Source organism: Gossypium arboreum, chromosome 9 (genome assembly GCF_025698485.1).
Source record: "Gossypium arboreum isolate Shixiya-1 chromosome 9, ASM2569848v2, whole genome shotgun sequence".
In the NCBI taxonomy this organism is placed as follows: domain Eukaryota; kingdom Viridiplantae; phylum Streptophyta; class Magnoliopsida; order Malvales; family Malvaceae; genus Gossypium; species Gossypium arboreum.
Genome location: NC_069078.1, coordinates 76,766,830 through 76,780,054, shown reverse-complemented (window position 1 = coordinate 76,780,054; position 13,225 = coordinate 76,766,830). Strand labels below are relative to the sequence as shown.

Here is a 13,225-nt window from a genome sequence, read left to right as displayed (position 1 = left end):
TTAACTTTCTTGATGTGATATACATGTGAATTACTATGTGGATGACATGTAAGCATTTAATCACTTTTTAAATATTAAAAGATATTTTTTATATAATTTTAAAATTAAATTTATATTTTCTTAAATTTTAAAATTTTAAAAATTAATGAAATCTTGATGTGTCATTTACGTGACAATTGAAGTGTATTTCACATAATAAAATTAAAAATTAAAAATTAAAAATTTTTAAATTTTTATTTATTTTAAGATAATTTAACAAAAACACAAATTTAAAAATATAAAAACTAAATAAATGACTAAACTAACTTTTTATTATTATTTACTTATCAGTTCACCACGATCTAAACTCAAGTTGGGGTCATATTTTTATATGCCACATGTCAAATACTAGTCCATCAATCAGACATCCCCACCAAGAACTCTCTACATAATCCACAATCTCCACCCACAGTCTCATCAGAGGCGCGTGCAACTCACTTCTCTCCCTCCGGACGCTGGAGGCTTTTAGAACCAGTTGAATTTTGTTGACAGAAAAAAGAACGACGACGCAACACGAAGAACAAGCAGTCATTCTTCTTCAATTTCCGCGGTTTATATTTTTCTATTTTATTTTTTAAATTTTTATTAATTAATAATTGAAAAATGCGGTTGTTTACTTACTTGGGGGTGTCATAATTATCTTTTTATTTAATAATTATAAAAAGGAATTAAAATTTTCAATGTTTTGTTATGAACGGTCTTTTCACAAAGCTCAAACATCTCAATAATCATCGCCGAAACAACAAACGCGTTTGCTAATTGCTATCGGTGACACTCGCGTATCTTTCTATATTCACTCTCAGGCTCTTCAAGGCGGTGTTGTGGAAAGCCCTACGCGCCTTATTATTTTTCTCCATGGACGACCTATTCTCCTCCGAGGACGACGATCACCTCTTCGACCTCGATTACAACCCTTACGCTCGCAAGCGCCCTCTCTCACGCCTCGATCGCGACGATTATGATGAAACCGACGAGGAGGAGGCTAATCGCCAGAAACTCTACCTAGTTCCGTATAGGTGCGTCTTTAATTTTGTTTTTTATCTCTTCTGTTTGGTGGCCGGGAGTACAAGAGACACAATGTGAACTGGATTTTGGGTTTAGAAAATGTTGGAATAAAGAAATTATACTTTTTCTTATCTTCTTTGCTGGAATGATTTGATAGCTTATTATTGTTATTATTTTTATTTTGAATTAAGTTTTAATCAGTTGCATGGTTCTGTTTTTCACTTGCTTGCTATAAAAAATCCGATTCATAGGGTTTTTCCCCCTTATTTGTATATATATTTTTTTTGCAATTATAAATTCCTTTTAATTTCAGATGGTGGAAGGAGGCTCAAAGAAGCGTTGCTGATGAAATAGTAGGCATTTTGTACAATGTGTTATCCAACTATGACAATGCCGATTCTGAAATTGTACTGGACTTGAGGAAGGAAGAGAGTTCAGGGACTAGGGTTAAGATGGGCGAAGGGGTTTCAAGCCGTGAATATGCCTTGGTTAAGGAAGCATTGTGGCTGCGTACTCTTAAATGGTGAGGCAAGTTTGTTTCACAATGCTATTAGTGTTTCATTATCTAGTCCAGTAAGACTTACTGGAATGCTCCTGCTAGGAAATTTGCTAAACTGTAATAGAGAGATTTATGTTTCAGCTTTTTTTATATTTATTTAGTCTAATACTTCCGTACTACACCCTCCCTCCGTTTTATGTAGTATAGGTTTTGAAATAAACTAAAATCTTATCTAGCTGAAATAGTTTTGACCATTTTCTATGAATGTCTTGGTATGGCTGCCTTTGTTTCATGGAAAGCATTTTCTTGAATGTGTTATGATGGAGAATATGGTTTAGTGACAACTTATAGTACTTACCTTTTGTTTTCTAAGGAGATGTTGATTCTACAATCCTTTTTGAGTCGTCTTTTATAGGCACAATGACTCCAAAACGTCAGAGGAAGATGAGAGGTACCATTGTGTTGGTGAGGGTCAATCACAAGAAGTGTTTCCTTTGCAGATAAGGCTTTCTTTTTCACCAGGAACAAATTCATTGTTAGTAACGATCAGTTTAAAGGTCATTTCTGTTTTCCAATCCCTTATTACTTTTTTTTATGGAGTGTTTGTAACTGAGCTGCATGATTTTGGTCTGTGAATCAATGCTGTCTGTAACCCTTTTCCTCCTTTTTGTATTGTTTCATCTTGGGTGAAATTCCTCTCCCCTTTCAATCTAGAGGAAGAGATTATTGCTTATGATGCTAGTCCTGTTTTTAGGCTCATGTCATCTTGAGATGTCTTTTGGTGCTAGAATTAAGGTGTACTCTATGAGAAAATGGCTATCAGATTCACTACTGAAATAGGTGAGTTTAAATTGTGATATCTATTTTGCTACTAAGTTGACAAACTTAGATGAATATGCCTTATTTGAAGGTGATGAAACTGTAGTTGGGTAGTATTAGCTTGTGAACTCTCAAGGCCGTAGATGATAACTTGAAATATTATAATACAAACACACAAAAACACACATGTGCATAAGTCCTAACTATATAGGTTAGGGCTTATCTTGCTGAATGAATATGCAATCAAAATATGGTTTTCGGTCATATCCATGAACAATTAATTGGATTCTTATGGTTGTTGATGCTATTATCTTAATATCCGTGTTCACATTTCCTCACCTCATTGACTGGAATTTTTTTCCTTCTAGGTCGTTTTTGAAGTGATGTTAAAACCTTTGAAGCAGCACTACATAAATAATAATTGGCCTCTCTATTGAATTTAACTGGCCCAAAAATAACATGTTTGTATTATTGTGAACAAGCATTGCATGATACTTTTTGAGCATGAGCCCTTTTTTACTTGCAGACTGTAGTTGTTTTTATTCACCATTCATCCCATTATAGTACTTCCATTTGTCCTTGAACGCTCATTATTTGCATCTTCTATCATATTGAGTTATGATATGCTGCTTGTAAAAATATAAATATAGTTACTAGAATATGGTGATGATCCAGTATTGATCTGTGGATCCATTTCCTGGCAGTGGAATGTGGTTTTGGTTGGTGAAAACGCATGCTATCTGTAAAATATGTCAGGGATTGGTCTCTCTTTCTTTATAGGTCTTGACTCTCATGCCATTCTTGCTTTTTGATTTAGTTTGTCATGTCCTCTATTTGACAGTGGTTTGCATTTTCAGGACAATGCAGTTGATTTTTATAGGAGAGCTTGCATTATTTTCAATTCCCAATCTGAATTGGTAGGTTTTGTTATGAGCTACTAATACTTCATTTAAAATGGTTCCATGTTTTAGTGAAAGTGATGTATGCTTTTCTTTCATTTCTTGTGCAGTTGCAGATTTGGGACTTCTCAGGGCAGACAAGCCAGTTTGTTATGAATGAAATTATCAATTTGCCCAAATTTTCTCCTGGGAAACAGGGGAAAGAGGTGTGACTAGTTGATCTACCTTTTTTTTAGTATTATCATATAGCTGTAGCATCGATACACTTAGTTGCTTGAAACCCTGCTCCTATGCTATTTATTGTGCTTTTTTTAATAAATCCTAAATATATATGAAGGCTAGGACTCATAATCTGCTTCCATTACTCTTACCAACGGAAGTTCCTTGGTTTTAATAATTTGGAGATTCTGTTTATGTGTGTATCTCTGTTCCTGGAAGCTGTTTTAAACTTTTTTCTCTCTGTTCTGTTTTTTTTTTGCCTCATGCCCTTTTCACATCCAGGTTCTTCTTGAATTGCATGTTCATGGGTTTTTTGTTTTTACAAACAAGACTGATGAGAGATTGGCAGAACCGATGAAGACAGAAAATAGCTTTGGCAAGAGTCGAGTAAGGATGAATATGAATAGTGACAACCTGAGCTCACAATTAATGCTAACCAACACATCACTGTCTGGTAGTGGTTATAGGGGCATTGGTGTGTTGGGCTTGGCAGGACTACAAAATCTCGGAAATACTTGTTTCATGAACAGTGCAGTACAGTGTTTGGTGCATACTCCACAGCTTGTTGATTACTGCCTTGGAGACTATGAGAAAGATATAAATCATGAAAACCCTCTGGGAATGAATGTATGATTCTGCATCTTTCATTCAAGAATTTTCTTTCTTCAGATTTGTTTACTTCTTTCTCATAATTGTCTGTTGCTTGCTTAGGGTGAACTTTCTTTAGCATTTGGAGAGCTGTTAAGAAAGCTATGGGCTCCAGGTGCAATGCCAGTGGCTCCAAGAATGTTCAAGTTTAAACTTGCTAAATTTGCTCCCCAATTTGATGGATATAATCAGCACGACTCACAAGTTAGTAAAGTTACTTGCTTAAAAGAATTGTGGTTTCAGTTTTCTCATTTGCTTTTCTGCTAATGATGGCTTACTACCTGTGGCATGAGAAAAAAAATGTTTCAATTATGAAACTCCTCATAGTTCAACAGCTAAAATATGCTTTGCTGATAATTTTAAAATGTAATTTTTCCCATTTCCCCTCTCACATATTGTGTAAATAAAAAGGGATGAGTATTTACCGTGTGCCAGACTTTTAGTTCTTGTGATTTGGGTTCAACCCCTAACAACCTCATTGTCCATGTAATGAGTAGGCCAACTTTTACTTTTTTCTTTGAAAAGTGAAGGTTCCTTTTTCCCTGCCAATAGTAATTATGTTTTATGGTTGACTTAGGAGTTTCTTGCTTTTCTGCTGGATGGCCTTCATGAAGATTTGAATCGTGTAAAATGCAAGCCATATATAGAAGCTAAGGATGCAGAGGGGCGTCCAGATGAAGAAGTGGCTGATGAACACTGGCTAAATCACTTGGCTCGCAATGCTTCCATCATAGTTGACATCTTCCAAGTGAGTCCTTTGAGTTTGAAGTGTCTTGTAACTGATTTTGGAATTTATACTATTATAAAATTTTCCAAGTATTCCTCTCTCTCTCTCTCTCTATATATATATATAAATATTTTTGGCTAATTTCCTCTATAGTTAAAAGCTTCCTCAAATGGCTGTTTATTAGCACCAGAAATAACTTGAGTTTCTGCTTTTTAATTATAATTAATGCTCGAAGTTGCAGTGGATCTTCATCTGCTTTTATGTTCTAGGTGGAGTGTTTTTTTTACCTTTACAAAGACTTGAACTTGTTTAAGTGAACTAAATCATGTTCAAATTTTCTTTTATTCTAGGGTCAGTACCGGTCAACATTGGTGTGCCCTGTTTGCAAGAAGGTCTCTGTGACATTTGATCCATTTATGTACCTAACACTGCCATTACCTTCAACAACTATGCGGACGATGACTTTGACAGTTTTTAGTACTGATGGGATTATGTTGCCCATGCCATTTACCATTACTGTTCCCAAGGGTGGGGGGCTCAAGGATCTCATTGACTCGTTAAGTTTGGCATGTTCTTTAAAAGATGATGAAACCCTGCTCGTGGCTGAGGTATCCAGCTAGACATTTTTTGCTTTTTCATATGAAATAATGTTATTTCTGTTGTATGTCATTATTAATGACTAATAATGATTTAAATATCACTGATGTATGGCATTTCTCCACCAGCATCATGAATGTCTTTAGTCACTTTTGCTAATTTAAGGATGTTAATAAATCACAATAACAATAAATATTTTGCATGTTTTTTAGTTAGGTCATTTTTCTAGGTTTAGATTGATCGTGGATGTTTCACTAGTATTATCCAGTGGATCTTTCATTGTTTCTCCATTTGTCTTCTGGAGAGTTTAGACCTAGACCATTTTAATTGCCACAATAACTCCTAAAAACTTGTGTTTTATTTAGGTTAAAATATGCTATTGGTCCTTGTTGGCTTTTGTACTTTTTGCATATTTGGAATTTAGTCCCTTTACTTTTCAGATTTAAAAGTTGAAGTTCAATTGTTGACATGGTTAAAATTTTTCTGTTAAATTTGAGTTCATTATAACACCTGTTTTTTGTTACATGTCTACTGAGTGACTATTTCTTTTATTATAAAAATGTCACACTAGCAAATTTAACAGAAATATTTTAATGGTGTTAACAATTGAACCTCAGTTTTGAAATATGAAAAGTAGGACTAAATGCCTGAAAATAAAAGTAGAGGGACTAAATTCCAAATGTTAAAAGGGTACAGGAACTTGAAGCATATTTTAACCGTTTTATTTACATGGACAGGACTTCCATGTTTTTTTTGGGGGGGGGGGGGGAGCTTTTACCCCAACTTTTGCTGTTTATTAAAGAAAACTTTTAGCAATTTGGATAGCCTAGAGATAGCATCCATAGTTCTACACTAATGTTTCATTATAGAAACTAACTTTTGAACTTCTATGCAGATATACAAAAATCAGATTTTTCGTTTACTGGATGGTCCATCAGACTCTGTAGCCTTGATTAGAGATGATGATAAACTTGTCGCCTATAGGTTACCAAAAGTTAGTGAGACATGCCCCTTGGTTGTGTTCTCACATCAGCAGCTGGAAAGGTGAGTTTGCTTACCTATTGTCATGATTCTTGTGGCCCGGACGATATTAATTTCTTAATTTGGATAAACAAGCTGCTCTTTGCTGTATCCCTATTATTCTAAATTCAGCCAAACTTACATCTTCATTGCCATTTATAAAAGAAAAAGGGTGCAAATTACTCTTTTCCTTTTTGCATCACTTTCTTTTACAAATTTGCAATTTCTGGTATTATTTTATCTACTTATTTAGTTTAACTATGTTATCAGGCCTTATGGTTTTGGTGCGATGGCACCAAACTGGAAGCTATTCGGTGTTCCTCTTATAGCAAGGATAGAAAATCTTTCAAGTGGATCTGAGATCCATTACCAGTTTCTAAAATTACTTCGTCCATTTCTAATGCCAGTTGAAGATGTGGTAAATGATTATGATGGTGATGAGACAAGGAATACTGTTAACGAGAATTCTAAGGTGGAGGGTATTGTTAGCCCTTTAGTTTCATATAGTGATGCAGGTCCAGACAGTGGAGAAGAGAATGATGTTCATCTGAATGCTGACTTCAAATTCTACCTGGTTGATAAGCCAGGGTCATCGGAGATAAAGATGAATGACCCTGTACCAATCTCAAGTTTAACTAAGAATTTGGATGTGACCGTTCACTGGTCAGATAAGATGATTGAAAAGTATGATACATGTCTTCTCAGCTCATTGCCTGAGGTTTTCAAGCCTCAGTTGTTTGCAAAAAGGCACGAAGAATCCATTTCCTTGTATAAATGTCTGGAAGGTTTCTTGCAAGAAGAACCTTTAGGACCAGATGATATGTGGTTAGTTGTTTCATTTTCTAATAGATCCTTTGTTTCTACTCTTGACAAAGTTATTTATTTGGTCTTCCATCTATAATATACACTTTTCTTTTTAAAGTTAAAAGCAGAATCAATTTATTTTATTTTAAATTATGAAGTAATCATACTCGTCTTGAACCTGATAGTGAGGGTTATGATCATATCTAGGTACTGCCCCAGGTGCAAGAAGCATCAGCAAGCCATCAAAAAGTTAGATCTTTGGAGATTACCCGAGATTTTAGTAATTCATTTGAAGAGATTCTCATATAGCCGTTTTTTTAAGAACAAGCTAGAAACATATGTGGACTTTCCAATTCATGATCTCAATCTCTCCAATTACATTTCCCATATTGATAACCAATTGTCCAATTGTTATCAATTATATGCGGTAACTAATCACTATGGAGGCATGGGAGGCGGTCATTATACTGCTTTCATTGATGTAAGTTTCAAATCTTTTCTACCTAATGTTCTTTGAATGTGTTTAAAGATTTACTGCCATTGAGTCCTACTATTTTACCGATAAGAAATTGCATCTAGCTACCCATGAATGATAGGTTATAAAAATTTGTGATTTACCCTTTTTCTCTAAAACTAATGCATCCTGATTATGATGCTATACTTTTCAACAGCATGTATTTGTACCGTTGTAGCAATAGATGAAATAATAGGGGTATCATGTCTATTATCAGCTTATTGTTATTGACTTATATGTCAGTATCTGGTTGGTTGTCATTTTAAAGGTGGACCGAAAAAATAAAGTGTATATAATGGTAGCAGTGCTTACTCTCGGCAAATCAGTTTTGTACTACGACAATGGTTCAATATTTTATAGGCTGTAGAAGTAGAAATGGAAGCTCTAAAGTTTTTCTTTTAATTTCTCATCTAACTTGGCGTTGATTCTTACATGACTTATGGTCAATCTTCTAATTCTCTTTCTGCATTTTCAGCACGGGCATGGTAGATGGTACGAGTTTGATGACGACAGAGTTTTCCCCATCAGTGAAGACAGAATTAAATCATCTGCAGCATATGTCCTTTTCTATAGAAGAGTCCGGGAGATGTAATTTTAACGTAGTGAAACATATATCGGAATTTAAAGGCAGAACTCAAACCGGGGTTTTAATAAATGTGCAACCCCATGAAGCCAATACAGAATCTACCGAAAGTCAAGGTATCAAAAACAAGACTGTTTTTGTTTACAGTTTCGAGGAAAAATAGGAGAGAAACACATCAGAGTTACAGATTCGGAAACTAGCATCGAAAAGAAGTAAATTCTTACAATGATCAAATTGTCTTTTACATGTACATAAGCATTATCCAAAAAAACAAAAATTTGGAGCAACGCCAATTTTGTTGAAGGGGATGCTTCTCTTATCGTCCTTGGTTTCTATTGAATGTGTGAATTCTAAACTTGTGATTATGAAGCTTTGTTAGAGTTGATAATCTTACAGGTTTCTTGACAGCAGCTAAATTAAACTTATTTTAGTGGCAAACCAGATGAAGATTTGTATAAAGATACTCGTTGAGGACCTTGCGGAAAGCAAAGAGAAATCACTCAATTTAACAACCAGATTTATATGCTTATTTGTGTAGTTTATAAAATATTATTGATGAGAATCTGGGTACAACATCGATGGAACATCAAATTTTGCAGCAATTTGTCACGTTGAAGATATAGAATATTTCGAGGCATGAAAATATTCGATTGTTTTATTAGAAATTAAATAGTAATAAAAAAATCAATAAATTTGTATATCCGACTTACAAGTACCCATGGCACGTTAGTTCTAAATCTTAGCTTCATATATTAATGAAAAGCAGCTTTTGACTCTAAATGAATGGTAAAAAGATCCCCAAAATCTATCCAGCCACTGAAAATAATTAAATTCTACATTTCGACGATGCCTTTTATTACTTAAAAACCATATGCTGAAATGAAAAAAAAAGAACACATGGGGGGGGGAGAAATCTCATGGAGTCAAGCCATTTGGTTCAAGGCTGGCTGGCTGCTGGATTTACCTTTGCGGTTCCAAATAGGAGTGGTTTCAATCAGCTTATGGGGTACAAGTCGTCTTTCTCGCTTAGTAAGCTTGCGAAACTTGCTTACTCTCAGTCTGGCTATCTCAGCCTCCTCTTCCGCTGTCATCTCCCTCACTACCACCGTTAGTCGGCATTCCGGTCTCTCTTTAATGCCGGCCCATCCTTTCCCATGGAACAACACTCTTTTCAGAAACATTCCCTTTCCAATAAATGCCTCAGCTGTTTAACATTAAAAAAAAATAAAAAGTAGGATGAATACAAGCACAAATACTCCCAAAGTTATACAAGCAAGTTCATTTCCACTGCTTACCAACTAGCAGACGGTCAGGATCCAATCCATGATTATGGGTAGCATTTGCTCGAGCTGAGTGAATAATCTACAATAGCAATGTTTTCATTATAAACTGTTAAACTCTATTGTTCACCGACAAAGCAAAAAAATTCAACTGACAAGACCCAATATAAAAGAAAGTAAAGGGCAACAGAACACAGACGCACACATATGCCTGTCCTTCATTCTTTTTTTCTCTCTGATCAAGCCAGCCCCTCAATCTGTTTCAAGAAACTGCATCTTTCTTCTCAATTAATGAATAGTTTAGTGAGTACAACTTTCTGTTTCTTTCTGTTTTCTGGGTTTCCTTTTGTGGCACCTATAGCAGCTTATAAGATGAGTTTTAGGTAGTTTCTAGACCAGACATCAGCAAGTAACTACACAACTACTTCATAGATTAGAGCAGTTGAACCACCTGGTAGACTGTTTTAGCAGCACGCTTTACCGTCACTTGCAACTGCAATAATGCATCTTCGACACGCGTACCACGAATTAGTGCAGCAACCAAGTTGAACTTCTTGGGACTCTAAAACAAGCAAGTCAACCATATGTAAATTCTACGACCAAAGCAACACCAGAAGCAATGGCAATGCAGCATCATAAAGGGCAGTTTTAGGGGGCCATATTAAAGATGCAATAATAGCTTCTTCTTTTTTAAAAAAATATTACTTCCTCTTGTTCATGTTATTACAGCTCAATAGCAGTTTCAAGTAGGGTCAATTGATTTAATACTAAAATTTCACTAGCTTTATCATTAGGAACTAACTTAGATGCAGCAAAAAAGGCCAGTTACTCATGCAGAAATTGAGGCAAATGAAGATGATATTGGAACTTTATAAACCAGCCTCTATTGAATTTAACAAAGATTTACTAACAATCAATTAGTTGCACGGATGCTCCATGGTATGTTCTCACTGCTCAAGCACAAGCTTAAGCACAGAATTCAGAAAAAAGTTTTTGTTTCAGCTTAATTTTTCTGTAAATCTCCTAAAGCATAAAGGCAAGTCATCTCACTTTTAGGTTTTTGCATTAGAAAAATTCATCTACTTGACTTATTGCTTTGGATCTCTCAAAATATCCATTTATTTCAACTAATCAGAGGAAAGAGAATTTTGTGCAGAAGTCAAGACCAACATATTGTGTCCCATCAATTAAGCTAAATCAAACTCATTTAAAGCTGGAAAAATTCCTCTTTCTAGCACGTTTGAATAACTTACAGAAGTGGTTTGCAAAATGCAAGTCTCATGTGAAAGGGCATAGCATGGAAAAGTATGCTCCATTCATTATTATTGATCCAGAGCCATGTAAATTTTCATGTAGTTATTGAACATTGGAAACTATTGCATGTAGAGGAACATTGATCATGAAACATCACCAACTTCCTTGGGTTTTCATTACAATAATAATGTAGATATTTTATAGTTCCCTGCCTATTTAAGTTATATACCTCTTTTCTTACCTTCAAGTGGGACAGCAGAATACCGAAATAAGCAAATGGAATGAAGTTAGAAATTTCTGGTAATTGTTCGGGTGGTTACCTGTTTTATTTTCTTTAAAACCGCCTGAACTTTTGTGCGATTAGCAACAACTTTCTTCTCTTCAGTCTTTCCACTATCTATTGCCAAAACAGGAGTTAATGGTGATGAAATGGGTGTCTCTTCAGAAGAACCTGCTAGTAATTTCCTTGAAGTGGAAATTCCCTATGCATGTAAATATAAGACAACTTATGAATGGAAAACAACAAAAAATAAAAATAAGGAAAAAATTGAAAAAGCTCGCAATAGCAACCCGAATGTTTAAAAATGGAATAAAGAACAAGCCATTGAATCAATAAATTCTTTTGGCTCAGATCAACTGATAATATACTCTGAAAAGTATTGACTTAATAACTTTAATATGATGCTGCCAGAGGGAATAAATATTATAACAGCGTATAATGACACATCCATGTGGCGCAAACATTATATAGATAATTCATTTATGAACCTCCTGTGACATTGATTAAGAATTGTTTATTCATCAGTTAGAAGCGTCTCATTGATCTTCAATATGTTGACACTAATTCAAACCATTGGCATTGTCTCCAATGGGAATTGTTAATCAAAGGGCATCTTACAATGATGAACAGAAAAGAAACTCTGATCTTCTGCAGATAGGTGCCATAGGCAATAAAAATCATACTGAATAGGGATGACATCAAGATGAAAGCAACATGGCATCTTAAATACAAGAAAACAAGCATTTACAAATCAATAATAGTAACACCATCAAAAGTGAGAAAGCGCATGAACTTATTGCTTTCCAAGATATATCACAATATCCGCCTCTCTTACCTCTGTATACTATTCATCAGTAAACAAACAAGGCATCCAAAAATTCGCATCAGCATACATGAAATGTCACAATTTCTACTTCAGATTTCACAAGAAAAGTTGCATTAGATTACATGTCTAGTTTTTATGACTTGCAAAACACAAAATTCACGGTTCTCTTGGAAATAGAAATAATGACCATTGCCAAGAGAAACTAGAAAACAGCCAAAAACATCAAATTTACCAAAATCATATCCAAGTGCAAAGAACAAGTTAGCATTACCAATTGCTGGAAATACTGATATAAAGGCGATGAGATGCTAGCGGAAGGTGGCTTCCACAATCTCTGAATACCAGGCAGTTCGCCTGCATAAATAATTCAAATAATTTTAAATACTGAAATTAAAAAAAAAAAAAAAAAAAACACTTACGAAGTGTTGCCAATCTTACTTCCCTAATAACAAATTCAAATTTAACTTCAACTTCACATAGAAAATACTAATAAAACAATTAACGAAGTGGAACAGAGGTCCCATGAGAATGAAAGAAGCTAAATATATGAAGTATCAATAACCAAGTTATTCAAACTCACTAGGTAAAAGGGAGGGGCTCAAGCGAGAAGTGGAAGTGGAAGAGTAATTGGAAGACAGAGAATAATTGTGTTCCAGTCTTCTTCGAATTCGACGGAGTGCACATTGCAAATGCCTCTGCCACCCCACCATGATTTTCGAAACGGCCTACTCCTTTAGGACTTTTCTCAAACAGCTAAGAGGGTAAAGAAACAAACCCAAAGTCACACTCACAATGGTAATAACCCAAAGCCAACAAAAGGCATAAAACATAAACAAACAACAAGTTAAAAACATTCTTAAGACCCAACTAACAACTTTGAAGATCAAACTAAAAACAAAGGGAAAAATTGAATCTTCAAAATCTAGAAAGGAAAAAAAAAGCTGACACTTAAAAGAAATGAGATTTTAGAGTTTGCTAACTTATTATTGTTTTTGGATTGAATTGCTAATGTACAGATTGGTTATGGTGTAAAGCTTAGTGAGAGTCAGTGAGGAGTCAGCTTGTAAGCCTGGGCTCAACCGGAACTGTGAGAAATTTTTTTCTAGTTGTTGTTATTCCTTTCGGAATACCTACGCTGGAGGTCCTTGTACTGTAGGACTAGGAGGAATTTAGTTCCTCCTAATTACATTCTAAAAAATGATAATTATTTTC

General features: G+C 34.9%; 2 protein-coding genes across 5 annotated transcripts; one reads left to right on the top strand and one right to left on the bottom strand.

Moving 5' to 3' along the window:
* The first annotated feature begins 349 nt into the window (after positions 1 to 349).
* Positions 350 to 8,728, top strand: LOC108457011 (ubiquitin carboxyl-terminal hydrolase 8-like). 3 transcript variants are annotated; one of them, XM_017755804.2, is made up of 14 exons: positions 350 to 589; positions 843 to 1,055; positions 1,358 to 1,567; positions 1,959 to 2,100; positions 3,220 to 3,279; positions 3,372 to 3,467; positions 3,763 to 4,107; positions 4,192 to 4,332; positions 4,706 to 4,876; positions 5,206 to 5,463; positions 6,348 to 6,496; positions 6,743 to 7,297; positions 7,484 to 7,757; positions 8,266 to 8,728. In XM_017755804.2, the coding sequence occupies exons 2-14, from the start codon at positions 895 to 897 to the stop codon at positions 8,380 to 8,382; spliced, it is 2,679 nt and encodes an 892-aa protein (XP_017611293.1). In that variant the 5' UTR covers positions 350 to 589; positions 843 to 894; the 3' UTR covers positions 8,383 to 8,728. The 3 variants fall into 3 exon arrangements, with proteins under 3 accessions (XP_017611293.1, XP_052874790.1, XP_052874791.1); XM_053018830.1 differs by lacking the exon at positions 350 to 589 and having other exon boundaries at positions 600 to 1,055; XM_053018831.1 differs by lacking the exons at positions 350 to 589; positions 843 to 1,055; positions 1,959 to 2,100 and having other exon boundaries at positions 1,467 to 1,567.
* A 272-nt stretch (positions 8,729 to 9,000) lies between these two features.
* Positions 9,001 to 13,225, bottom strand: LOC108457012 (50S ribosomal protein L22, chloroplastic-like). Of its 2 annotated transcripts, none has more exons than XM_017755805.2 (7): positions 12,994 to 13,225; positions 12,594 to 12,766; positions 12,285 to 12,367; positions 11,228 to 11,389; positions 10,105 to 10,215; positions 9,669 to 9,735; positions 9,001 to 9,577 (listed from the first exon to the last, which is right to left on the bottom strand). In XM_017755805.2, the coding sequence occupies exons 2-7, from the start codon at positions 12,721 to 12,723 to the stop codon at positions 9,297 to 9,299; spliced, it is 834 nt and encodes a 277-aa protein (XP_017611294.1). In that variant the 5' UTR covers positions 12,724 to 12,766; positions 12,994 to 13,225; the 3' UTR covers positions 9,001 to 9,296. The 2 variants fall into 2 exon arrangements, with proteins under 2 accessions (XP_017611294.1, XP_052874792.1); XM_053018832.1 differs by having other exon boundaries at positions 13,144 to 13,200.

Bases quoted from the DNA above. Each gene is read 5' to 3' on its own strand.
- LOC108457011 (XM_017755804.2), top strand. From the start codon at position 895: ATGGACGACCTATTCTCCTCCGAGGACGACGATCACCTCTTCGACCTC. The intron at 1,056-1,357 runs GTGCGTCTTTAA...TTTTAATTTCAG, and splicing joins CTCTACCTAGTTCCGTATAG to ATGGTGGAAGGAGGCTCAAA. The intron at 7,298-7,483 runs GTTAGTTGTTTC...GATCATATCTAG, and splicing joins TTAGGACCAGATGATATGTG to GTACTGCCCCAGGTGCAAGA.
- LOC108457012 (XM_017755805.2), bottom strand. From the start codon at position 12,723: ATGGTGGGGTGGCAGAGGCATTTGCAATGTGCACTCCGTCGAATTCGA. The intron at 11,390-12,284 runs GTAATGCTAACT...TTACATGCATAG, and splicing joins ATCAGTATTTCCAGCAATTG to GGAATTTCCACTTCAAGGAA. The intron at 9,578-9,668 runs GTAAGCAGTGGA...AATGTTAAACAG, and splicing joins TCCTGACCGTCTGCTAGTTG to CTGAGGCATTTATTGGAAAG.